This window comes from Bubalus bubalis, chromosome 7 (assembly GCF_019923935.1).
Source record: "Bubalus bubalis isolate 160015118507 breed Murrah chromosome 7, NDDB_SH_1, whole genome shotgun sequence".
Classification (NCBI taxonomy): domain Eukaryota; kingdom Metazoa; phylum Chordata; class Mammalia; order Artiodactyla; family Bovidae; genus Bubalus; species Bubalus bubalis.
The window spans coordinates 47,153,609-47,181,371 of NC_059163.1; the positions used below are offsets into that span (position 1 = coordinate 47,153,609).

Below are 27,763 nucleotides of genomic sequence, written 5' to 3' on the forward strand. Positions count from 1 at the left end.
ATATACGCACACATGCACATGCATACACACATACATACATATGTGCACACACACATAATACATATAACACATAAGGTGCATGGTTACTGCACACACTTTATTAACAAACTAGCACAGAATGAAACTTAGTACATTTGATGACAATCACATGCGTAATGTAGATATTACCGGAAATGACATGCCAGTGATGGAATGGACTTAAAAGTCATGATTGACATGGCAGGCAGAGTCTAAACATCCCCTTAAATTGGATTAAAAAGAAATATACCTTTGCTGTTACCTTTAAATGCAAAGTTAAAAGAGGCAGAACTCTTGCCCACATCGTTATAAGCCCTGCATTCCACCGTCCCATTGTGTTTGAATGTGCTGTCATCAATGGTGCTATAAACCACTAGTTTTCCAAATGGTGAGACAGATGAGTTTTGGATCTGTACATCCACTGGCCCAACGGGAACAGAACACCTAGGTGGGAGAAACAGCAGCCCAGACTTACTCTCAGAGAAAATCAACTGAAGGCATCGGATATGGCATACTTTTAAAACCAAGTCAGAGATTCATAATCAGATACTCCCTTTTACAAGTGGAAGTGTGATGACAAATGAACATGTCTGTGGCACTGAGAGCAAGAAAAGCACTTGGAAGAGGAGGAACAGAAGAGGTTTTGAGGTGAGATGTGGGTTTGAAATCCGGACTCAAACACCTTCTCTGTTGACTTGTGAGTAGTACTTAAAAGTCTCCAAGACTCAGTTCCTACAGCTGTAAAATTGGGGTAGTAATACCCATCTTGGAGGGTTACTGAAAGGATTAGAGATGAATTCAGTAAGACGGCTGGCTCCCATCCCTGCACAGCAGCCTTTTATAAATAAAGTAATTGTGAACAGATGTATGCAGGGTTGAAAAGGAAGACGGTGGAGGAGGAAAGCAATAAAGTCTATAAGGATGAAGACAGGGCCACCCCCACACCCCAGAAGTGAGGGTGCTTTGGCTCGAAGTGCCATGGAGAGAGATGGAGATAGTGCCTGCTGGGTTGAATGAACTCCAGGTGGCAAAGTTCATTAGGAACTGGACTCAGATGACTCTATTTTAAATTATCCCCCCGACATGCCTAGCAATTTTGTTCCCATACCTGGCTTTACTTTCTCCCTTAGCTTGTAACACCTGCATATGGTAGTTGTCAGTCTTCTATCCATCTCTACTCACTAGAATATAAACTCACTAATGGGACTCAGGTGTGTTTTGTTCACTCAACCCATGTCCAGCATACATTTGGCATTCCATAAACATAAACATTTTCTCAGCGAATGTCTACAACTCCTGGGGCTGTGTCCCCTGTGGGCAAACTTTCCAGGGGTCTTGAACCTCTCTACTTCTCCCCCAAAGAAAACACTCAACTAAAACCCAGCTGAGAACAACAGTCTTATGTAACCTCTCCAACTTGCTATTTATTTTTTTTAAAAAAAGAGCTATTCTGTGAAAAATAAAATTTCTATTATTATTGTGACTACTCAATTGTGATGTTACACTGGGCTTTAAAGCCTGAGCGTAAAATAGCATTTGATGGATAAAAACAGTGAAGCTGACCCCATTTTCATCTTCAGGTAATGCGAAAGGACAATTTAAGGCTTAAGTGTGGATTGTGAAAGAGAGGAAGTACAATTCCAGATGCGCTCCACTCAGGGGCTGGGCACCTCATCAAGGAGAAAACCTTTTTAAAACATGTAGCTCCCCAGCACCATATGTATGGTAATTGTGCGATCATTACTTTTTTGGTAACTTGGCAATTAACTTCTGAGGTAATTTTTTTCATGATAACTACAGTCACATTTCCCACACATATTACCTCCTGTGTATATATTGGAAATCTAATTACTCTGTCCTGGGAAATTGCTTTATCTACCTGCAGGCTGGAAATTGCATGATAAATCCAAAAGATAACCACCAAAATAAAGACGTCGTTCAGTAATCATGTTTCAGCAAACAAAATTAATGTCTACCAAGAAAAATATAGCAATTATGCTCTCTAAAAAGCCACATGGATAGAAAAAAATTAATCAAAACAAAGTTTAAAAAAAATAATACTTTGAAAACATATTTGAAATTCAACTGAATTGCAGTCTTTTCCTGATGAGTGTTAAGTGGTAGCCAAAATAATCATCTCACCTCTGCTCGGTTCCTGGACAAAAGTACCAATCGATGGTTGGCTCCGGGAACCCTGCGGCCACGCACTGTAGCATGCCATTCACCAGCCTGTCATGCGTCAGGATTTCTGGTTTTGCTGGAGGAAGAGAGAAGCGTCCATATGTCAGACTGCTGGAAAACCTCACCAAGGCTCCCTCCACAATTTCTGAATTTTTAAAAACTTTCTCAAGGCTTAAGGGGACCCTGAGGGAACATGTTGCTCAAAGGGGAGAACGTGAACCAGTGAATGGAAGGTACAGGTAGGCGGATGTGAAGGTTTGACCAAGAAAAAGGCTTTCCCGGTTAGAGCTACCCAGCCCCCATGTGGACTGTTCATCCTGTGGATGTGGGGGTCTCTGAGCTCTCCCTGCCTCAGGGATGACTGAGGTTGCAGGACCACCTGGCAAGGTTTCTGTTCCCAGGGATAGGGAACCTGAAAGATGGGTTCTAATCAGGATTCTAGGGTTCCCAACTGTCTAACAGGTGAAGATGCTGAAGCTCCAATACTCTGGGCCACCTGATGCGAAAAGCTGACTCATTCGAATATACCCTGATGCTGGGAAAGATTGAGGGCAGGAGGAGAAAAGGGTGGCAGAGGATGAGATGGATGGATGGCATCACCGACTCAATGGACATGAACTTGGACAAACCCCAGGAGATAGTGAGGGACAGGGAAGCCTGATGTGCTGCAGTCCATGAGGTTGCAAAGAGTCAGATGTGACTTAACAACAACACTGTTTATTAAAGTATTCCTGCCATCAGAATTTCATTGGAATGTCAAGGAACTAGAAGATTGTCAAGGAACTAGTTGTCAAGGAACTAGTTATTGCAGGAACTAGAAGAAATTAGGAGGAGTTACGGGAAAAGAGAAGATTCCCTGCCCCCCTCAGAAATTTCCCCCCTCCTTTTTTTGATGGGGGTGGAAGGGATGGTGCAGACAAGGAGCTGAATCACCCCTTTAAAGAGAAGCCAAAACATGAGAGTAAAACACAATATGGGCTTTTAACTCCAAACTTTTATTTCAAATGCAAAATAGGAATAGAAAATTAGAAGAGGAAACCAGCCCAAGAGTTTTACTCATACATATGTCTAAACCCGAGTACAATCACTGAAAAAGTAAAGTGTATCAGCAGGAATGCTCTAATTTGACATTTCTGTGTAACTATAATCAACTGATATTCAGTCAAAGGTACCCTGCAAATTCTTGAGATTAGTGAACAGAAAAAGAACTTACATTCAGCTGTTCTACTGGTAATACACTTGAAGGATTCAAAGCCTCTGAGAATGAGTAAACCACACTGGAAGCACCCGATGGCAGGGACGGTGATGAGCTCACCCCGCATCCCTGGTACAGCATTGCGGGTGCCGACCCCAAGCCTGTGCACAGAGCTACGGGTGGCCATGCGTGTGGTAGACAGAACTGTACCCAAGCTCTGGCTCTTGGTGGGTCTCTGCCCTCCACCAAGTCTCCAGGTATCCAATGGGAGTAACAACAGTAACAACAGGAATTCTTCATAGGGATGTTGTGACAATGAAATGAAATGATTCTTGACAAAGAATCAAGAATGATTCACAGAAATCAAACAGTAAAAGGATTAATTCATGGGACTTCCCTGGTGCTTCAGTGACTAAGATTCCATGTCCCGCTGCAGGGGGCCTGGGTTCGATCTTTGGTCAGGGAACTAGACCCCACATGCTGCAACTGAAGATCCCACATGCCTTGACTAAGACCCAGAACAGCCAGTAAATAAATTTTAAAAATATTTTTTAAAAAGTATTAATTACTAATTTATTACTCATTTGTTATTTTTTCTCCTTAGAGTACCCACCTTCCTAGGTTAATCAAGTTTGGTACCAATTAAGTTAACTGTATTGGTCAGTCTAAATAGTCTCTTCAATATCTAAAGATGTTAGATATTGAAGAGAAACTGCTTAAGACAGCATGATAACATGTATGTGTTTTAACCCGAAGAACTGAGAATTTGACATTGATTACATTGCAACTGATAGAAAAAATAAATATATTTGGTCAGAGGAAAAGGCCAACAGGTCAGAAACTAATTTCTTTGAAGGAAGGTAATGCTGATAAATGACATCTTTGTAGAACAACCTCTCAGCACCTCATCTCCTTGCAGGCAAAATGGCTTGGCAGGGATCAAAGTGTCTGCATGCATGGCACACCCACCTGTCATTCAACCTGGCCCTGCTGACGGGCAGGCCATTTGGCTAATACACACAAAAGAGCAACACTCCAAAAGCAATCTCAAGGTAGGGGCATCCTTGAGAGTTTGGATCCAACGCCAGCTTTCACAAATAGAGCAAGAAGACAAGCCATCGTCTTGCGAAAGCATCCATCTGGCAAGTTTCATTTAATTATCATGGGCAACTGTGTGACCAGGCTGAAAAGTAGGACATAACACAGAAAATAGTGGAACTTTAGGAGAATGCTATTTGCTGAAGACGGCAGGCGCCATACGGCAGGTCTCTCTGGACTCAATTCAAGTGTCATCTCCTTTTCCTAGCCATCCTCAACTCTCCAAAGCCAAGTTGGTTGGTCTCGCTTCCCTACTCCCGAAGCACTTTAGAGCACCTGACGCACTTCTATAATATCCTGGTCTGCCTCCATCCGACTGTTCTCAAGGGCAAGGACCATGTCTTACAGATTGTACTTCTGACTCCTAGCAGAGTCTGACCTATGGCAGACACACAGTAAGAGCTGTTAATTATTAAGTCCTCCCAAAGAAACAAGTCCTTCAAATTCCAAAGGAATTCAATTAGTGTCACAAGAAGGGACCTGGAATCAACAGCCTGTGGTGACTTTCTTTTTACACCATTTTTGCAATAGTGGGCCACGAGATAAGAAATCTGCACATAAACCTGGCCATGTGGATTTTTTTCTTCCATACTGAGATTAACGAGGAGACAAGGTCCACACACAGATAGCAAAGACAACTGGATAGAATCCAACTGGACAGAATTCAAATGGGAATCAAGTTCATAATACAGATTTCCTCATAACAACCTCCTTCTTGTCATTCATTGTTCCTAATGCTACATGCTGGATTTTTAGTGGAATTAACTATTACTCAGTAGGAAAAAAAAGAGGGGGCTGAAAGGGTGCATTATGTTTATAGTTGTTATATCTGGGTAGGAGAGTTATACATCAATATCTGTTTCATTCTTTTGACTTACTTTCTAATTTTTTTTTTACAATGAACACAGCTAATAATAAACTTATAAAATATTTTTAATTTAAAAAATTGGAACAGCTGAAAATTACATAATCAATTACATATACCTTTGGTTACAAGTGCCCTAAGATCCAAGCCTTCCAGCGTGACACCTGGTAGCAGTTATACAATGGCCAGGGATGGCAAACAGTGTGGTCCGGCTGGCCTACTTGTTCGTGTGTGCTGGTTAATCAGGCACATTTTTAAGCTACTATCCCAACTATAACCTGAGGCAAGCCAAGCAGCTTTTGTCCTGTTGGCCCGTAGGCTGGCCAACCAAGCTCAGAGGGCCGCTCAAACTTCAAGGTGCATTTGAAGCACAGAGAGATGAGGTTAAAAAGCACATTCCTGGCCCACCTCACCTCCCCCAAGATTAAGTAATTTGAGAATCTGACCCAGAATGGGGTTATTTTAGAGAATCTTCAAGGGACCCCATCAGGGCCAAGACAAGGATGTGGCAAGAAAAACACCTAAGGTGAGGAATTTAAGAAGGCTCTCATCCTCCAGGCCCTGCAGATTCAGGCAGACACCAAGAGTGAGCACCTCCTTAAATTCTGCACCCTAGGCATCTCTCTTGCCTCATCCTAATTCCAGCCCTGTCCCTAATGCTGGTGACAAGAGACTTCATTCTGAAAGGGCTAAATTACACGAGTACAGCTTAGGCTATACGTGGCAAGTTGCACAAGGAACATGTTTAATGCATAAAGAATGAGCTAGGTATAATTCTGATTCCTAAAAATGAAAATCTGGGCTCATCTGCATTTTGTAAGTGCCTCAACGCACCGTCTAAGCCATTAAATATACATTTTGCTTTTAAAGATACATAACTCCCTGCAATTCGCCAGGTTAAATCTGAGCTGTGTTTTCTTAGATATTCTGCAATCAGCAGTATACCAAATGACACATTCCCTAAATCCTCCCAAGTTGGAGGTTTAGATAAGCCTAAGAGGTGTATAAGTTATGTATTTCCCGTAGAGATAAAAAAAATAGCCTTGTCTCCTTTCAAAGCACTGTGGACCTGAGTCATCTGGCATCTCCGACAACACTGATCAGCTTGTAGGCAGATTTCAGAGTGCTTGTAACTCTTCTGAGAATTTACTGCTCATGCAATTAAAAACCCCAACCATTTGCTGATTTATCCCACAGATATATGATCTTAAAAAAAATTCCTTTTCACCACCATCAGGTCCATAAGGAAGGCAAGAACAAGTTGAATTTTAAAAAATACAGCACAGATAATAGGAGCTGGGGGGCTGGGGGTGGGAGGAGGTATACAAGTAACTGGTGGGAAAGAGATGAGCATAGTTTTTGGCTTACCCTAACTGACTCCACCAACTCTTGCTACAAACACACATCTGCCTACATTCTCTAATCGGCAAAGAACTCAGATTTTAGTGTCCGTGTGTGTGTGTGTGTGTGTGTGTGTGTGAACATGCGTGTGTCCAACTCTGCGACAGCAGGGACTGTAGCCTGCCAGGCTCCTCTGTCCATGGGATTTTCCAGGCAAGAATATTGGAGTGGGTTGCCATTTCCCTCTCCAGGGGATCTTTCTGACCCAGGGATTGAACCTGTATCGCCTGCATTGGCAGGTGGATTCTTTACCACTGAACCACCTGGGAAGCCCAAGTGTCCATATAACAAAAGACTAAATGAAAAGGAACCACAAGGACGAATTTGTTTTTACAATTGTAGGTCTGATGATATTTAACAGCAACACAGTGATGCTTTGTAGCAATTTGTCACTATCCTAATTTGGATCTGTGTCAAATCCACATTCCTGCCACAATATCATTATAATATAGGAATTTAAATCAACTAAAAAAGTATTTAAAAACTTGGGTTAACTTTTACTTTTAAAAGGAGTATTATACTTAAAAAAAAAATCTCCAGAACAGATATTTTGAAGGTACATTTTGGATACTAATATATACAAAATAAACTACAAGATCCTACTGTATGTATAGCATAGGGAATTATATTCAGTATCCTGCAATAAATCATAATGGAAAAGAATATGAAAAAGTATATATACACACACTCACATACAGAACTGAAACACTTTGCTGTACACCAGAAACTAACACAACACTGTATATCAACCATATTTCAATAAAAAAAGAAAGAAATTACATTTTGTTTTATACTTTCTTAAAGACATCTAGAAACTGGTGTGTGAGTACTTTTAACAGAAATTCATTTAATGAACTAAACAAAACTTCAACTACAGTCTTCTGCATCCCGTTATTGTTTTGCAGAATGTCCATCATTAAAAAAAAAAATCATTCTCCTAATAAAGTGATGTCCTAAATAAAAAGTATGCAAACTTTTAATGTGAAAATGAAACTAAATATTCTACATTTTAGGGGTTATGAGTCTCTCTTACATACACTCAATTCTGCCACAAATGTAGCCACAGACATGTATGCAAATGTGCAAGGCTGTGTTCCACTAAAATTTTATTCACACACGCTGAAATTTGACTTTTTCACATCTCACAAATCTTGTTTTTTAAAATCATTCCTACCTCCCACCCATCCCAAAGAAATAAAAAAAATTCTTAGATTATGAGCCATTCAGAAACAGGATACTTGTAAAATCTGGCCAGAAGGCTACAGTTTGTCAATCCTTATTCTAAACAGCCATCAAAAAGATCTCCCTATCCTGGAAGTTAGCTTTACAAAAAATAATGAAACTACTTGGAGAAAGCCTTCCTCAGCCAGAATCACTGTGCTCAATTTACAAGAGCACCATCACCGGTGACCCAGGGGTTGGGGTGGGGGGATGTGTACACATGTTACAATGCAGTCCAACTTGCTGCCTAGGAGTGCAGACATGTGATAAAGTGCTATTTTTCTACTCTGTATAAGTAGTGGATTCATTTTGCCACATTAATTTAGAAGTGGAAGAGAAGGGTTAACACAATGCCCATGGAAAAATTACATACCTATTCTTGGATTAATTTAAATTTCCACTATACATTATAGGTGACCGTGTATACATCTGTAACCGAAGGGGACGAATTTGATGTAAAAACACATGGGGCTCAATTGGAAAGGAAATTTCCACAGAGCAGCAGTTCCACTTACATGAAAGCGACTACTCAGGCTATTTTTAGAAAAGTATGTCCCAGGGCCTGGGTCGATTCTAGCTGAAGTTTGAAAATGAAAAAGTGAAGTGTCTCAGTCGGGTCAGACTCTGACCCCATGGACTGTAGTCCACCAGGTTCATGGAATTCTCTAGGCAAGCATACTGGAGTGGGTGGCCATTCCCTTCTCCAGGAGATCTTCAGACCTAGGGAATGAACCCGGTCTCCTGCATTGCAGGTAGATTCTTTACTGTGTGAGCCACCAGGGAAGGCCCAGGAATACTAAAGTAGGCAGTTACAAACCTCTTCTCCTGCTTTCGAACCATAAACATGAAATAATGGCAAGATCATACCAACAACGGGCCTAATGATCTAGACAGGTTATCCTGTTCTCCAATCAGTTCAGTGATTGAATCAGATCAGATCAGATCAGTCACTCAGTCGTGTCTTTGCGACCCCATGAATCGCAGCACGCCAGGCCTCTCTGTCCATCACCAACTCCCGGAGTTCACTCAAGACTCACGTCCATTGAGTCAGTGATGTCATCCAGCCATCTCATCCTCTGTTGTTCCCTTCTCCTCCTGCCCCCAATCCCTCCCAGCATCAGAGTCTTTTCCAGTGAGTCAACTCTTCGCATGAGGTGGCCAAAGTACTGGAGTTTCAGCTTTAGCATCATTCCTTCCAAAGAAATCCCAGAGCTGATCTCCTTCAGAATAGACTGGTTGGATCTCTTTGCAGTCCAAGGGACTCTCAAGAGTTTTCTCCAACACCAGAGTTCAAAAGCATCAATTCTTCGGCGCTCAGCCTTCTTCACAGTCCAACTCTCACATCCATACATGACCACTGGAAAAACCATAGCCTTGACTAGATGAACCTTTGTTGGCAAAGTAATGTTTCTGCTTTTGAATATGCTATCTAGGTTGGTCATAACTTTCCTTCCAAGGAGTAAGCGTCTTTTAATTTCATGGCTGCAGTCACCATCTGCAGTGATTTTGGAACCCAGAAAAATAAAGTCTGACACTGTTTCCACTGTTTCCCCATCTATTTCCCATGAAGTGATGGGACCGGATGCCATGATCTTCGTTTTCTGAATGTTGAGCTTGAAGCCAACTTTTTCACTCTCCTCTTTCACTTTCATCAAGAGGCTTTTTAGTTCCTCTTCACTTTCTGCCATAAGGGTGGTATCATCTGCATATCTGAGGTTATTGATATTTCTCCCAGCAATCTTGATTCCAGCTTGTGCTTCTTCCAGTCCAGCGTTTCTCATGATGTACTCTGCATATAAGTTAAATAAACAGGGTGACAATATACAGCCTTGACGAACTCCTTTTCCTATTTGGAACCAGTCTGTTGTTCCATGTCCAGTTCTAACTGGTGCTTCCTGACCTGCATACAAATTTCTCAAGAGGCAGATCAGGTGGCCTGGTATTCCCATCTCTTTCAGAATTTTCCACAGTTGATTGTGATCCACACAGTCAAAGGCTTTGGCATAGTCAATAAAGCAGAAATAGATGTTTTTCTGGAACTCTCTTGCTTTTTCCATGATCCAGCGGATGTTGGCAATTTGATCTCTGGTTTCTCTGCCTTTTCTAAAACCAGCTTGAACATCAGGAAGTTCACGGTTCACATATTGCTGAAGCCTGGCTTGGAGAATTTTGAGCATTACTTTACTAGCGTGTGAGATGAGTGCAATTGTGCGGTAGTTTGAGCATTCTTTGGCATCGCCTTTCTTTGGGATTGGAATGAAAACTGACCTTTTCCAGTCCTGTGGCCACTGCTGAGTTTTCCAAATTTGCTGGCATATTGAGTGCAGCACTTTCACAGCATCATCTTTCAGGATTTGGAATAGCTCCACTGGAATTCCATCACCTCCACTAGCTTTGTTCGTAGTGATGCTTTCTAAGGCCCACTTCACTTCACATTCCAGGATGTCTGGCTCTAGGTGAGTGATCACACCATCGTGATTATCTGGGTCATGAAGATCGTTTTTGTACAGTTCTTCTGTGTATTCTTGCCATCTCTTCTTAATATCTTCTGCTTCTGTTAGATCCATACCATTTCTGTCCTTTATCGAGCTCATCTTTGCCTGAAATGTTCCTTTGGTATCTCTGATTTTCTTAAAGAGATCCCTAGTTTTTCCCATTCTGTTGTTTTCCTCTATTTCTTTGCATTGATCGCTGAAGAAGGCTTTCTTATCTCTTCTTGCTATTCTTTGGAACTCTGCATTCAGATGTTTATATCTTTCCTTTTCTCCTTTGCTTTTTGCTTCTCTTCTTTTCACAGCTATTTGTAAGGCCTCCCCAGACAGCCATTTTGCTTTTTTGCATTTCTTTTTCATGGGGATGGTCTTGATCCCTGTCTCCTGTACAATGTCACAAACCTCATTCCATAGTTCATCAGGCACTCTATCTATCAGATCTAGGCCCTTAAATCTATTTTTCACTTCCACTGTATAATCATAATAGATCCCCCAAATTAGCTACACACCCAGCCAGACCACCAAGTTTCTTAGGAGACATGAAAGAAAAATCATGCCAACACACCTAAATTTTTTCAAAATATAAGAGACTCAAACTCCACTTGAAAAGTAGGTTGCCATGATATTCATTTATTCTTCCAGTTTAAATGTCTATAGCAATTCTTGCATCCACAGAGATCCTCTACATAAGGAGGAGATATTAAAGTGTCACATCAAAAACAACACTCATAACTCCCAAGCAATTTAAGAACAAAAACTCATTTCAAGTTCAGGAAAAGAAAATAAAAACAGACTTCAGATACTGTCAAGTATCTCAAATTACCTATAAAAAAAATTAATGTAGAAAGACAAGAAACTATTTTTACATAGATTAGCTACCCATACTAACATTATTTCTTAATTTGGAACTGTCCTGCAAGCCAGCACAGCTTATCTTCCTAGACATATGTTCAAGATACAGGAGCATGAAAGACAATGACAGATGATAACCTCACTGACTTCCTGCCACTAGAGTAAGGTTGCTCATTTGAGATTAAATAAGATAATTATAAACTTTAAATAATCATTTAATAGATTTCTTTTAAAATTCAATCACATCATTTCAGAGTTCCACCTCATACACCACAATATCTCAAAATGGTATCAGATACTGGTTAAGGAAATCATGAAATATCCATGCAAGGAGATAGCAAAGTGATATTTGGGCTTCCTGGGTGGCTCAGATGGTAAAGAATCTGCCTGCAATGCGGGAGACCTGGGTTCAATCCCTGGGTTGGGAAGATCCCCTGGAGGAGGGCATGGCAACCCACTCCAGTATTCTTGCCTGGAGAATCCTCATGGACAGAGGAACCTGGTGTCACAGAGTCAGATACAACTGAGCAACTAAGCACAGCACTGTAGAAGAAATATTATGGCATGGAAAACGGCTCACAATGCATTCACCGTTCAGCACCAAAACACAAGGTGATACAAAAGAACTTCATTTTGTCATCCCCCCCCCAAAAAAAGTTTTTTTAAATGGTCTGTAAAGATATATATTAAGAGATATATTAACACTGGTAATCCATAAAATGTAAATCAACTTTAAAAGGAAGAATTAAAACTTATTTCAGTCTTATTTCTGCCTACTTATAATTTCCAGTTATCACACCTGTCATATAACAATTTTGTAATATGAAAACATTGTTTTAATCTAAAAACAAATGTGTATAAGTGTTTGCACAAACCAGGCCTCATTCTGGGTATACTGTGGTAGTCTTACAGCAAACTCAGAAAAGCAAGTAAATAAATCAGAAAGGAGTTCTGATTTATTTAGCACTTATCTTTGTAGCACTAGCTTTATTTAATGTTGAAGAACTCCAATAATTTAATACAGAAGTAGGTCGAATAGAATCCACCTAACCAGAAAAAAGAAAAGAAAAATACTAAAAAGCAAAGCCTCTCAAGCAAAACTTGGTAAGTGTGTTAGCATTAAGTCTCAAAATTTTAGCCTCTAACACAAGTAAGATTTGGACACTCAAATGTTTGGAAGGTCCTATCACTTTTAAAAATGGTTAAGAGGTTAGAAAACATGTCCATCTTCCAAAAAGGCAAAGTCCTAGTGACTCTGCTCTCTTGACTCATGAAGATCTGGAAAGATGCCCCAAACCCAATAGTATTACTTTTACCCTAAATATAATCACTGAGACTTGCAGCCAAGTGGGTGACTCAGATGGCTGGCAAGCAGGCTATCCAAAGCCATCTAGCTCCAAGGCTGTCCTGACAGCCCTACACTCACCTGTGGCACATGGTGGGCTGCCCAAGGTGTTGCAGGGTATTTCACACTGGGGAGCTTCTCCTTGGAAGGATGGTCTAGCCATCCATAACTGGATTTAACTATGACCACAAATGGGCTTCCCTGGTGGCTCAGTGGTTAAGAATCTGCAAGACATGTGGGTTCGATCCCTGGGTTGGGAAGATCCTTTGGAGAAGGTAGCTTCCCAGGTGGCTCAGTGGTAAAATAATCTGCCTGCTAATGCAGGAAACACAAGAGACGTGGGTTCAGTCCCTGGGTTGGGAAGATCCCCTGGAGAATGGAATGGCAACCCCCTCCAGTATTCTTGCCTGAGAAATCCCATGGATAGAGGAGCCTGTTGGGCTACAGTCCATGGGGTTGCAAAAGAGTCAGACATGACTTAGCGACCACAAATATATAAAAAGCAGCCCAGATTCTGCAGTTGTGGTCAAGGGGAACATTCCCATCAAAAGGCCTCATTCTGAATGATTTATTACTTTGACTGATTTGGGTATACTATATGATCTATAAATAATCACTTACACCAGACAGGATGTTAATTATGTGATGCAGTAGTTTAGAAATAATACATTAGTTAGCATTTCCTTAAATTGTTTCAACCCCTCTGTTAACACTTTGCCATAAATGAAGGGAAACTGATGATTCTGAGAATTTGGTGTAGAGTTCAGCAGTCATGTGGATATCCAATGGAGCTTAACATCATTTGTGTTCCATGTAAGCCCAAAGATGAAAGGCAAGCCCTTTCATTCTCCAGACTTTTCTTGTCCTACTGGCCATTATGCGCCACCACCTGAGTACCACCATTCTCTCACTCAATTGGTGAAAGTGTTAGTCACTCAGCTGTGTCCGACTTTTTGCAACCCCACGGACTGTAACCCGCCAGGCTCCTCTGTCCATGGGATTCTCCAGGCAAGAATACCGGAGTGGGTTGCCATTCCCTTCTCCAGGGGATCTTCCTGACCCTGGGATCAAACACGGGTCTCTTACATTGCAGGCAGATTCTTTACTGTCTGAGCCATCAGGGAAGCTGAAACAGGTCTGTCATTAAAGGACAAATCTTTGAGATTGAAGAGAAAACTCCAAATACCATTTGCTACAAATTTTAAATTCATAATGTGGATCTGGAAATGCTACCAGATAACATTTTATTGACGTAATGCTACTAGTGTCAATCTAGGTTACTGGCAAATCAAAACTACAATGAGCCATCACCTCAAATCTGTCAACCTGGTTATCATCAAAAAAACAAAACAAGTACAGGCAAAAACGCAGAGAAAACAAAACTCCTGGTTCCTTAACATAACGGGAAGGTGGGAACATAAATTGCTATATCCATTATGGAAAACAACACAGAACTTTTTCTTATCTACAAGGATATCTGTACTCTTACATTCACTGCAGTAATTTTTACAACAAAGTATGAAAACAATGCAAATCTCCTTCAGTGGATGAATGAATAAAGAAAATGTGTGTGTGTGTGTGTGTGTGTGTGTGTGTGTGTGTGTAAGACAGAGACAGAAAAGTCGAGAATCAGGATTAATTAGGGTTAAAATACATGTTTGGCCTTTTATTTGTCCTAGATCTGATAAAAGCCTTTATTGTATGACATTTATTATTACCAAAGAGATAAGTTTCTCTCCCCCTGCCCTGCCCTTTTTTTTTTTTTTTTTTTTTTTTGGCTAATTTGTAAGATTTCTATAATTATATTTTTTTGCATTTAAAAAAAATTTAACCTTTTTATTTTCTGTTGGGGTATACTCGATTAACAATATTGTGATAGTTTCAGGTGAACAGTGAAGGGACTCAGCCATATATGTATCCATGCCATGCTAAGTCACTTCAATCGCGTCTGACTCTGTGCAACCCTATGAACTGTAGCCCACCAGGTTCCTCTGTCCATGGGATTCTCCAGGCAAGCATATTGGAGTGGATTGCCATTCCCTTCTCCAATATATGTATCCATTTTCCTTCAAACTCTCCTCCCATCCAGGCTGCCACATAATATTGAGCAGAGTTGCATGTGCTATCAGAGAAGGCAATGGCACCCCACTCCAGTACTCTTGCCTGGAAAATCCCATGGATGGAGGAGCCTGGAAGCCTGCAGTCCATGGGGTCGCTGAGGGTCAGACACGACTGAGTGACTTCACTTTCACTTTCCACTTTCATGCATTGGAGAAGGAAATGGCAACCCACTCCAGTATTCTTGCCTGGAGAATCCCAGGGACAGGGGAGCCTGGTGGGCTGCTGTCTATGGGGTTGCAGAGAGTCGTACACGACTGAAGCGACTTAGCAGCAGCAGCAGCAGCATGTGCTATACAGTAGGTCCTTTTTGGTTATATATTTTAAGTATAGCAGAGTATACATGTCCATCCCAAACTCCCTAACTATCCCTTCTCTCCAGCAACCATTAAATTCATTCTCCAAGTCCATGAGTCACCAAAGAGACCACAGATTTCTAATCAACCATCACAGGCTACCTAACCTACAGAATCTTGGTGTTATCACTTTTTCTAACACCTGCAGGAATCTTGGAAAGGGTAATACATATTAAGAAAACACTTTTGGTTAGTTCTATAGTTCCTAAAACCCTATTTTTCACCAAATTTTGATCTGAAATGGAAACAAATGGCCGTTTTCATCAAAGATATGAAACTTCCTTTTAGAATTAAGAATCTGACTTCTATATACATCTTCAATAAGGAATTCAAGGATAATTATAGCAATGCAAGTTCAAGGCAAAGAATCACTGATTTTTTTGTTTGTTTTGTTTTTTGGCCATTACAAACCACCTTTAAGGTCACTGAGTCAACAGACCCATGCAAATCATGCCTTGTTAGAGAAGCTAAAAACAGTACTAAAACATTTTAAAGTTTAAATGTATATAGCTTTCTCTTAAAGCCTCCCACATAAGTGATTAAAACACAAACACACACATGTACAACATTCTCAAATTTTCAAAGCAAATCAAGTCTTCAACTACCAAATATTTAACTACTCAAAATCAAGGATTTCCTTGAGCATTTCTCATGGTTGAATCTATTAAGCAATTATGCATCCCTGTCACTAAAAGTAGCCTGAATTTCTACACTAACAGCATGCATTTATTATTCTGATTTTTATTCATTCTAGTTTCTGCAGAGCACAGTTCCTTTCACCCTTGGGGCTCAGCTTATTTACAGAATAAACCACGCAGCAGATCTACATATGCATTTGGCTGGCTAAAATAATATGTCAAAATGGACACAACTGGTCCAAGTTTAAATTTTAAAATTATTTTTAGCTTTTGATTTTAAATTTAACATAAAAAAATCTTGCCTCATGATAGCATCAACTAGTTTTGTTTTTTTTTTTCCAATCCAAAAAATAAAAAGTCAGCAAAGAAATTAGCTAATTATATCTGTGAAGGGCAACTGGGACACAGTTCCTAAGAAACAGATAAAGTATTCTCATAAAAATGCCACCTCTGTCAAAGCATCTAGAGATCAAGAACTCCAATGTGTTAGGTAAGTGAAGTAAATGCCTTTAGTCAGCTTAGTGTCTGTAATAAAGTGACTTCAATGAATAGACCCCTGAAGAGCTTAGCCAAGGAGAGGAGACACTGCACAGCATCATCCTTGTGCCCAGTGCTTGAAGCAGGAGCTCAGCACATGCTGGAAAGTATGTGTGACCCAGGCCCCAGGATTATAGCAAATCCAAGAAACGATCATTTGGGAAGGTTCAGGCCATTTCCTCTCTAGTCTCAAATAGGCATGAGTTCACCAGCCGAGGTGATTAATACGGATCCTGTCGGATGGCAAATTAGGCTGGTAAGTAAAAACATAGCAATTTTGTCACCCAGAGAAAAGTAAGGGTGACTTCAGAGATGTCTTTCTAAGGTCAATGACTCATGACTGACTGGTAGGCCACACACTGGCAAATGGAAGCAGGAAAAAGGGGGAGAGAGAACTTCATGAGCCCTTGACCTTGAAGCCAGGGAAAGAGATGGATACAAATGACACAATGTTAGAAAATTCCCAACAACGAAGCTTCTCAAAGTGAGGCCTGTCAAGTAGACCATGGCCACAGTCTACTAGTTCTGGTGCATAGTATGTAAGCATAGAAGCCAAGACTAAGCACTGAGAAGGAGCACTTTCACTTAATTATATCTGTTGAGTCTAGTAATAAAAAAAAAAAAAGATCCATTCTGGGATTTTATATATCTTTGTTCTTTTCCATCTCGCTATTCTAGTGACCGGTTCTTTCTGTATTTTGTTAAGAAGTATTGATACAGAACAAATTGGAAACTACAAATACACAAGGTCCTTGACCATAGTTTGAGAAGCACTGCACTGGAATGCCTAAAATAAGGTTTTGTATAGACAGTAATGCATATGATGTTTGCAAGGATATTGATTCACCTGCAATCATCTCTTCAATTACTTGAACATGAAGATTTCTCAGAAGCAGGCAATTCTGCCCATGTGTAATACACTAATCTCTGATTAACATCTGAATTAATCTAGAGATACCTGAATTGCAGGCCAATGAGAATACCATATAATCAAAACTCTTCTGAAGAACTGAGATGTTAATTAACATGTTTCCCTTGGAAAAGCAGTTTTGTGGTCATACAAATTTGAGATATATGCTCAATCTCACGCCTCCTTCTGAGCAGGCAAAATATACATTAGCGTATTAAGGATGCTGAGAAGGTCTGTAGCTCAGAAAAATCTGTATGTGGATATGATGCTCTTTATCTAAACACACGTTAACACCTTGTTCAGGAAATACAATTTTGGAAATGCTGGAACAGACAAAAGACTCCAGATTAGCAACCAAAAACCTGTCTTGAGTATCATTTGCCAGCTATTTCCATTTGTAAGGGGATCACGCTTGCCACCCCACCATGCTGGTGAGCGGCACCATCAGGGAGGTAACAATTGAGAATCACTCCACACAGCAAGTAGGAAGCTCCTGGAAGATGGGGAACTGGCTCCCCTCGTGCAGCCCAACACATATGAAGGGCTCAGCCATTACTGAGCTGTTTTCCAGGGAACGTTCCAGATTGTCATCTCACCCCCACCATACACCGTGGATAGCTAATTCTGCTGGTCATTTTGTGGACAGTCCCTTGGAATCCCACGTCTTTGGAGGCCTCCAGCCTTTGGTCCCCTGCTGGTGTGGTGTGGCAGGCACCTGACCCTCTTTCTGGGAAATGTAGGTGACCCCACAGTAGAGCCAGGAGCAGGTCGTACACTTGAGAAAAGCCCCAGCTGGTGAAGATAGCCCCTGCGGCTCAACCTTTGTACAGAGACGTTGTGGGACATGGACCACACAGGGCTCAGATGTTCAGGTGTCCACAGCCATCCTCCCACCTTAAACCACCTGCTCCCTTCTCCCCCAGTCCCCGCATGGCACACAGCAGGGACACTGAGCTGATCAATACTGCGTTCATTTCACACAAAATAATACCCTAACCCTGAAAGAAAAGGTGCTGTAACAAAGAAATTGTTTGTTGGGGCTTGATAGCACCTCTTTCCCACCTAATACCATAATCCAGCTCCTATTCAACCTCCAGCTCCCTATCTCAGCAATCAATAATAATACATTGTCCCTCAAACTGTTGTTATTTTTAACTTCTATGTCTCTTCTATTGACTTCAAAGGGCAGCACCCAGCATCTGAGCGCCAGCTACAAGGTCATGTGGTCAGCGAATTGTAGGACAAGGAATCAGTTTTTGTACACATCCTTCCAACCACCAAACCACGAGGTCTTTGTTAAGGTCAAAATTATCATGAAACATTATTGACCCAGTACACAATGAACTCGGGGCGGCAGCTGTTGCAAACACCAGCCACAACTTAGAAGAATAAAAAATAAAAAGATAAGGAACCATTTGTTCTACTCACTGTTCACGTAAACGTTAAATGTCACGGAAGAATTGACATCAGAATTGGACACGTGAAATGTGTAAGTGCCTCCTTCAGTCCCTTTTAATCTGGTTAGATGAAGTTCATTTACGTATCTACAAAAAAAGAACAACCCATCAGTCACCTGTGGATCACCTACCTCGAAACGTGTGGCTTTTTCAGTTTCCATCTGGAAATCCATGCCTGTTTTGGAAAACTACGTCCCATGTAATTCAGTGTTAACAAAATCCATGTTAACAAATGCAAATACACATATATTTCATTGAGACAAATGCCTGGTATATGAGAACAGAGTGGGGAAAGGCTTTCTCGCCATAAGGCAACCTCACTCTCATCCTGCGCTGTCCTTATGGCCAGCATCCTTCCCCGCCCTGGTCCTCTGTTCAGCCTCCCTCTCACCAGTGTCCTGAACTCACTTGCCCTACTTTAACAGCACCTGCCTGGCAAAACCCCAGGCTGGCAGGCATCTCCATCAAGGTGTGTCAAAGCAGACACTTCAGGGCCATGCAGCAAGGTCAATACCATGGCCTTCACCTTCATTCTGACAACACCAGCATCTCCTGGTTCTCCTCCTACCCCTGCCGCTTCTTCCAAGTATCCCCGGGAGCATGTGCTACCGGGGCTTCTGTTTTACACCAAGGTTATCACAGGTGGCTGTGTTCAGCACCACCATCAGGGAGTTACTGACATGGGCTCCAGTGTGGACAGAGCAGTCTGGGTGGCCCTAGACCCCCAAGGTCCACAATCAACTCTGCACGTGGGGTGGCTTGTTCAGTCTCCTGTCACACTGCATACATTCCCTGGGCATTCACGCTCCTCTGAACTACTTACTGTTGCTTACAACTTTCAAATCCTGACCTCTAGTCCAGACCTCCCTGTCCTACGCCTCTTTCCTCTCCAGACCTATGTTCATGGCCCCCAGTCCAAAGCACCCCTAGGATGGGACCGCAGCTCACGCGCATCCTGTTTACCTCCTTTCCCCCTCCCTACCCTACTTCCCCAACTCTCTGCCAGGTCTCTCTCTTCTTAATGAAGCCCTTGCCTGTGAATCCCACTCTCAGGAGCTGCATCCAGGGAACCTGACCTACAAAACATCCTACCTGAGTATCTCCACTCAAGATCCCACAGGCAAGTTCAAATTCAACAAACCCCAAACTCAGTTCACTGGATTTGCCCCTCTCCCTCTCCCTGAAATGGTATAACCTCTTATCATCCAATCTGGTATAACCTCAATCATCCCCAGTCAGACTCCTCCCTCTTCCCTGCCCCTTCAGTCACTGAGTCCTTTAAGGAGGAAGCCTGGACAGCACCCAATCCATCCTCCTTCCTCCAACCCTTAGACTTTGGTCCAGGACAGTATCCTCTCTCACCCATATTCTTACAACAGCCAAGAGCTCCCAACTAGGGGGAAAAAACAGCAATTGTAACTAGGCACCAACCTCTTATAAGCCATTGGCTCCTGATGAGATTACTTAAATCATCGAAGCCTCAAATTCCTCTTCTATAGAAAGGAGGGAAGTAAGCGTGCCTCCTCATAGCATTTGTGAGGACTAAAATTATTGAGTTAATGTACATAAAGGAATGAGAACAGTGTATGGCCAGAAACAAGCACATACAACTAATCTGAGAATCGAATGAGAAGTCTGATGTAAAAGAAACTTGGGTTCATTGCTTGGCCCAAAGATGCTTAACAATTCTTCGTTTCCTTCTAGCTTTAAAAATGTAACTAAAGGCACTAACATGCCTCTTTCTCTGAAAAGAATTATTTACTGTGGCCCTAGTATATGCTAGTCACTGCTCTGAACTATCCTCAGAACTCTAGGACAGGACTCTCCTCTAATTTACAAATGAGACAACTGAGGCATGAACTTTTCTGTGTGCTCTAAACACGTGGCAAAATGAAATGATGAAGACTCCGGGAGCAGCCCCAAACTTCCTTCTGTATCAGCTGTCTTCTCATACATTGATCGTTACAGAAATAGGATGAGGTAGCAGTTAAGAATCCACCTATACTGCAGGAGATGGGATTTCAATCCCTGGGTCAGGAGATCCCCTGGAGAAGGGAATGGCAACCCACTCCATTATTCTTCCCGGGGAGATTCCCATGGCTAGAGAACCTGGTGGGGCTCAAGCCCATGGGGTCAAAAAAAAAAGTGGGACATGAGTTAGTGACCAAACAAGTGAAGGGGAAAGGTAGAACTGCACAATAGCCAGTAAAAGGCTCTTTTCTTACCTGATGTTACTTTCATTTTCAGACTTGGGATAATCGTCCCACTTATCAGTGGAGGTTCTGTTCATATATATCCACTGTCGGTGTACAGGTTTGGGATATGCCTCATATTCAACAACCAGATCCACATTCTCTCCATCATTTACAAATACTGTTGTGTTCATCATAGGGAAGATATTAATGAATCCTTTATCTAACCACAGCAGAATGAAACGGAAAGAAACTGTTACCTGCAAAAATCTTAACAAATAACACAGCTTCATTTTTGGATTATAAAGGTAACTGACTGATTTCCAGTATTAACTGGTAGTGCCAAGTAAGCTGGTAAAGAATCCGCCTGCAATGCAGGAGACCCTGGTTCGATTCCTGGGTTGCAAAGATCCCCTAGGGAAGGGATAGGCTACCCACTCCAGTATTCTTGGGCTTCCCTGGTGGCTCAGATGGTAAAGAATCTGCCGGCAATGCAGGAGACCTGGGTTCGATCCCTGAGTTGGGAAGATCCCCTGGAGAAAGAAATGGCAACCCACTCCAATATTCTTGCCTGGAGAATCCAATGGAGAGAGGAGCCTGGCGGGGTACAGTCCATGGGATCACAATGAGTTGGACAAGACTGAAGTGACCTAGCACACACTTAGCTTGCCAAGTAAGAATTTTAACTAGCCATTTTACATTTTGTTTTGCTCTTAGAGAATCACAGTCATAAATGAGAAAGGACACACATTGGAAATGTTTATTCTCTTATTTTTACCTCTTAAGCAACTGTTAAAGATCTATCACCATGGGATAAGTCTTTTAGAACTACTAGTCCTGAGGCATATTATGCTAAAAATTATTTGGACTAAGTAGCCTATTCCTAGACCCAATATAATTGTATATGTGATAAGATGTCATAAATCAAGGAGGGGAAGATAGCCCCAATATTCAATAAAAATATTGCATTTTAACAATTAAGCCATATTTTTAACTAAACAACAAAACTGACTTCTATTAAACTTTGACCAAGCTGGGGGTGGGGGTGGGGGCAGTTTTCTAGGCTTTTTAGAAGCAATCAAAAAAATAAAACTTATAAAAGACAAATCTGAATACATAAATGTTTTCAAATGTCTACATATAGAAAAATTAATTAAGGTAATAGGAAAAAGAAGACATGAAAATATATAAGGAAAAATAAGCTAGTAATTTAAATAGGGGATCCCTTTTCACATATTAAAAACAGCAAAACTTCAATAGAGCTGTTAAAAATAATGTATATCCATTCTATGGAAAACTAGCAAAGCTAATTTGAAATAAACTTAATAATTTTGCAAGTGTAATTAAAATAGCATGCTGAATTACACATTTTAATTTGGCAGAACTTCTTTAGAAAGCATTTATAGATAAAAAATTATCTGTTTTTCAGTTTAATCCAGAGAACTCTTCTTAGTGAGGTAGATAGCTACATGCAAAATAGAAGTGCTATTTACCCTAGTCATAATAATCTTAAAAATGAGAAAAGGGAGAACTGGTTAAGTAAATAAAGCAGCCCTTAGAAATGGTTATATAGTAATACAATGAAGAGCTTAAAAAAGACCATAATAAAATAATTGCCAATATTATATTTATAACCTCCTTTTACGAAATGTTTACTATGTGCCAAGAACTGCATTAAGTTCTTTAGCATATTCTATTTAATAATTATGACAAATATTTAATCTTACAGCAATACTGAACATGAACCTTGTAACCCCTGATTTATAGATGAGAAAAGAAACCAAGTCATGGAAAGCCATATAGCTGGCTACCTACCCAAAGGCAGAGACTAAACGTAATATACACAGTGAGAGGCCAAGGCTGGCTTCTTACTGTAGCATACCCTAGAGTCTCCACATACTTTAAGTGAGAAAGAGAACCTAAGATTACATGTATAATTAAAATCCTGTTGCAGTTGGAGAAGACTCTTGAGAGTCCCTTGGACTGCAAGGAGATGATTTTCCAGGCAATAGTACTGGAGTGGATTGCCATTTCTTCTCCAGGGGATCTTCCCAACCCAGAGATTGAACCTGGGTCTCCCGCATTTGTAGACAAACACTTTAACCGTCTGAGCCACAAGGGAAGTCCATAAACCATATACCAAACCCTAAAAATGGTTATAGCAAGTTAGTGGAATTACGAAGGAGTTTTAATCTTATTGTTTTATTTCTTTTTCAAAATTGAAGATGGAATTATAACATTTAAGACTGTCATCCACTATCTCTGGTACTATTTAAATATATTTACACCCTAGGCTTCCCTAGTGTCTCCATCGGTAAAAGAATCCACCTGCAATGCAGGAGACACAGATTTAATCCCTGGGTGGGGAAGATTTCCTAGAGAAGGAAATGGCAACCCATTCCAGTATTCTTGCCTGGAAAACCCCATGGATAAAGGAACTTGGTGGGCTACAGTCCATGAGGTTGCAGAAGTTGGACACAACTTAGGGACTAAATCACCACCACCTACTGAGTAGATATCCTCTGGAGAGCATCTAACATGCAATTGGTACCCCACATGAGGTTGCCATTAGAATATTTACTATTTAGTTTCCTACAGATTCAGAATTAAAAAAAAAAATGGAATCCAACTGTCCCTTGTATCAATGGAAAAACATTTTTCAGGCGAAATTTTAAAAAACATCCAAATGAAATCAAGTTGGAAACCAACAGCTTGTTCTAATACCTGAATCATAAATGATGCCCCTCTGTCATTCTTTAAGCTAACTTAAGTTAGTTTTGAGTAAATAAGTTTTATCTGAAAGCTACATTAAATTTTCAGGTACTCAAGGTCATAAATTCAAAGATAAAACACAATGCAAAATATAGAAATATTACAGGCAATATTATTTGCACTGATTTCTGTCACAATCATCATGAATAAAATACTAGTTCCTCCGGAGTTTTCTACAGTCTAGTCTGATCAATATGATTTTATGTCCTATAATAGAACAGAGTTTCAAATTCATGAAGTGTAAGAATTATTAGAATCAAAAAATCCTATCTGGCTTGTTATAAAGGATGGTTTAAGAAACTGATGAGACATTAACAGTTACAAGTACAAACACTATATCAGGCACATCTATAAAATCTGTTGCTTTTCTCCCTTCTACAGCCTTGGGAGTTAGAGGTTGTGTGTCTCGTAAGAGAAAACAGAGGCAGAGTTAAAGTGGGGTGCATTTGAAATTTAAGTGGTAGAGCCCCAACTCAAAACTAGGTAGGGGTCATCCTAAAGTCTTGTGCTGCGCACCACTCCACTATGTGTCCAAATTCTACTCCCAGCCCCGAAAGATCACTTTTCTCTGTCTCTTCCTGCTCTTGTCCCATCCCAACCCTCTCCCGAAACAGTACAGATTCAGATTACATGGCCCCAAGTCTTTCCAGTTATACAGTTATATTCTTGGAAATTGATGAATGGATTTTAAAAATCTGATTACATACAACAATATGCTCAAAACATCCTTACTAATTGCTTTCTGGAGCTGAAGCTGATATATCAGCATGCTCCCTAATCAACTTAGCAAATTAGCACTTATGGAGTTTAATATTTTAAAAGCATAGCCTTTTATTCAAATTAATAAATGGTTCACAATCATGTTTAGGGACAGAACAGTACTCTTTCTCTGGGCTAGCTCTGTAATTGCAAATAAAGCGTCTTTTTCACGTTCATTTTGGTGAGACACTTTCCATTACAACATGAGCAGAAACACCTAACTCATATGAGATAATTGTGGGATAAATTGCAAACCTCTAACACTGCTACATAAATTATTGAAGAAATATGGGGGGAGAGAAATGAAAACAAATATATAATTTTATTATTGATAAAATTATGAGGAAGAATTTCACCACCCTACAAGTACCTAATCAAAATCAAGCAATGAGAATACGGTGTCATCAAAAAAAAAAAAAAAACCCCAAGAAAATAGATCAAATGCAAACAATACTGAGAGCCCAAAGAGTGTAAAAGAAATAATTTTAAAATTACTATACTTTTCAGTAACTCAAAAACGTCATGTACTTTACCACAGTCTACTCTCATTAAGTAGATACTTGGGAAATAAGTATTTAGTAAGATTGCTAGATCAGGGAAAACTAAACCAGTTGTGTATACCAGTTATGATATAGGTTAGGGCACAGGTTAACATGTTTGTTTATGCTCTGTAGAAACAAGGAGCCATGCCCAGTGGGCTGCCTTCCTGAAGGTTTATGTTATAGCCTGTAGGGTCAGAGGACAGGGTAAGGTGAGGGGCATACTGAGAAGGAAAAGTCAGTTCAGCCCTTTCTGCTGCCAAGTGCCTAGAGCCCAAGAACTGTAAAACAATAAACCAAAAGGCCGAAGAACCTCACCAAAAGATCCAGAGAAATACATTAAGGTCTAAGCATACGTCTTTCTCCAAAGAATAACGTCTCCATCCATTTCCAAACTCAGGTCATTCAGCAAGGAGTAAAATTCTGGGGAAAGCTCAATCTACATTTGTTGGGGTAGGGGGGTTAAGCAGAGAATGACAGGTTCAAACACCTTCACAGTTACAGCTTTTCACTTGCCTCTATTAAATGGGTAGAATTTGCTTTTGTGCTCTGGTTGGAAGATCATTTTTTTCCACGTATTCATTCATTCAGTGATACTAAAAGCCCTAAAGAATCTGTTAACATTCCATTAATGTAAAAAGGAAACTATCAGGTAATTTCTTCATTCACTATGCCAAGTAATTTAACCATTCCCAGAGATATTTACCTACTACTTCTAAGGTTGTTGTGACATTTGCTGATCCAAAAGTATTATTGGCGTAACACATGAACACACCAGAATCATTCACTCTTGCTGAGCTGATAGTCAACCTTTCCTGACGGAGATAACTGAAGTCACCCTGATGCCAGCTATTCTTCTTCGTCTGTGCTTTAGTCTGCTGCTCTCAGAAGGGGAGGGGAAGAAAGAAATCAAAGATTACCATACAATTTATATTCAGGATCTTTCCTAGATAAATTAAAAATAGCAGCAATTAACTTCTCCATATTAGCATTCATTATACACTACTTAAGTAAGAATAATAAAACATCATGACAAGTCTGTCATTGGAACACTTCATATTACAGGATTATATTGAAAGATAGTCATTATTAATGATTGGGAAAAAACATGAAAATTCATTTCTTAATAATCACAGCATACATAATTCCAAATTCTCTGCAGTGCTAAACATTTTTTTTTAAAACAGTGCCAAATTTTAAAAGCTAGTATATAAGACATACTACAGGATACTGATATTTTACAAGTCAGCATACCTGCATCCTATCAATATTTCCTGTTTTATATACATATTTATGTGTTTTCTATTCTATAGCCCAGTGACTGAAAGAAAACACATCACTACTAGCAATCATGTTCTATTTTATTAACATTTATTTTCATTAACAAAAATAAATTTACAATGTCTAAGATTAACTTGAAAATTCATCCTATTGTTCTTATCCTGCAGAATTTTGGCAGCTATTAAAGAGCATTCAGAAGTACACAAGACATGTAAGACCAAACTCCAAATTATTTACACATGAGCTGAAGAAAAAAGGTTGTGCATTTACCCTTGTGATATCACCATCCTACTGTTAATATCTGTCTGCACATAAGACATGGAGAGAGTTCTTGTATGGAAACCTCATGAGGAAAAAGCCATAATATAAACTACAACCATTCTCTGAATAAATGAAATGGAATAGCATAGAGTTTTCTGCATCTTCCAATTTTTTTTTTACATGAACACATTCCTATTACAATGGGGAGGGGTAGGAGGGAGAGGGGAAACAACTAAAAAAACCCAAAACAACAGCGGATATTGACATGCAACAAGATCAAGGGTGACTCCCTGTACAGGCTATGGTGGACCTATTAGCATTAGACCATTTTGACAGTTCTCTAAAGCAGAACAATCCTTCTGGAAAGCAACTAGGAAGCATGTTCAGAGCCCTGATCAACTCCAGCAAATATATCTCAAAGAAACAACTCAACAGGAAACAAAAGCTTCAAGATATTTGCTGAAGTGAAAAACTGGAGATGACCTAATGTGTACCAAATCAAAAAGACTATGAATACATGAAAATTAAAAATGCTTATTTTATGTAAAAAGTGTAAAATGAGTATACCTTAAGACAGTAACCATGTGTTCATACATATGCATGGGGACAGAGAGAAAAGAAACATGGAAAAAAATGTGGGCAATATAGCATTTATAAGGACTAACCACACGAGACTGCAAGCGCTTGAAATGCAAACTGAAGGGTGTTGTAAATATGAAATATGTCCCAGACTTTAAAGACTTAATATGAAAGAAATAGTATAAAATAGCCCATTAATAATTTTAATTACATGATGAAATATTTTGGATACATTGGACTAAATACATTAAAATTGAGTTTACTTTGTTTTAGTGTCATGTGCCTACTAGGAAATTTTAAATTACATAGGAGGCTCACATTCTATTTTTATTGCACAGTACTGCTAATGTACAGTGGCAGAATTATAGCTATTTCTCTTTTTTCTCATGTTATTATATTTTTAGAAATTTTTTTTACACTAAAATAAGCACACATAAAAGCTGACTGCCAAAGCTAAATGTTTTGAAATAAAAAGAAGAGAAACCTGCTTGGTTAACTAACTGTGAGATCTTGGCCAAGTCAAGGATGCCACTATGGTCTCAGATTTTATTTCCAAAAATGAATAAGAGAATAAGTCTTTAAAGGCCTGTCTAGTCTGGAGCACTGTGTCAACTTGAAGATACTCCCTTCTAAGAGATTTTTCTAATAATTGGCAGAAATCTGACATTTTTGCTGCCTAACAGCAATTGTTAAGAA

At 40.1% G+C, this 27,763-nt stretch overlaps 1 protein-coding gene across 2 annotated transcripts in view; it reads right to left on the reverse strand.

Annotated features, from left to right (window-relative positions):
• KIT (KIT proto-oncogene, receptor tyrosine kinase) overlaps positions 1–27,763 on the reverse strand; it is an 86,429-nt gene that overhangs the window by 14,170 nt on the left and 44,496 nt on the right. Inside the window, exons 5-9 of one of the 2 annotated variants that reach the window (XM_006058312.4) lie at positions 25,653–25,824; positions 20,910–21,099; positions 18,656–18,771; positions 2,161–2,275; positions 269–462 (exon numbers count right to left, since the gene is read on the reverse strand). In XM_006058312.4, the coding sequence (XP_006058374.2) occupies positions 269–462; positions 2,161–2,275; positions 18,656–18,771; positions 20,910–21,099; positions 25,653–25,824 (787 nt within the window). 2 annotated transcript variants of the gene reach the window in all.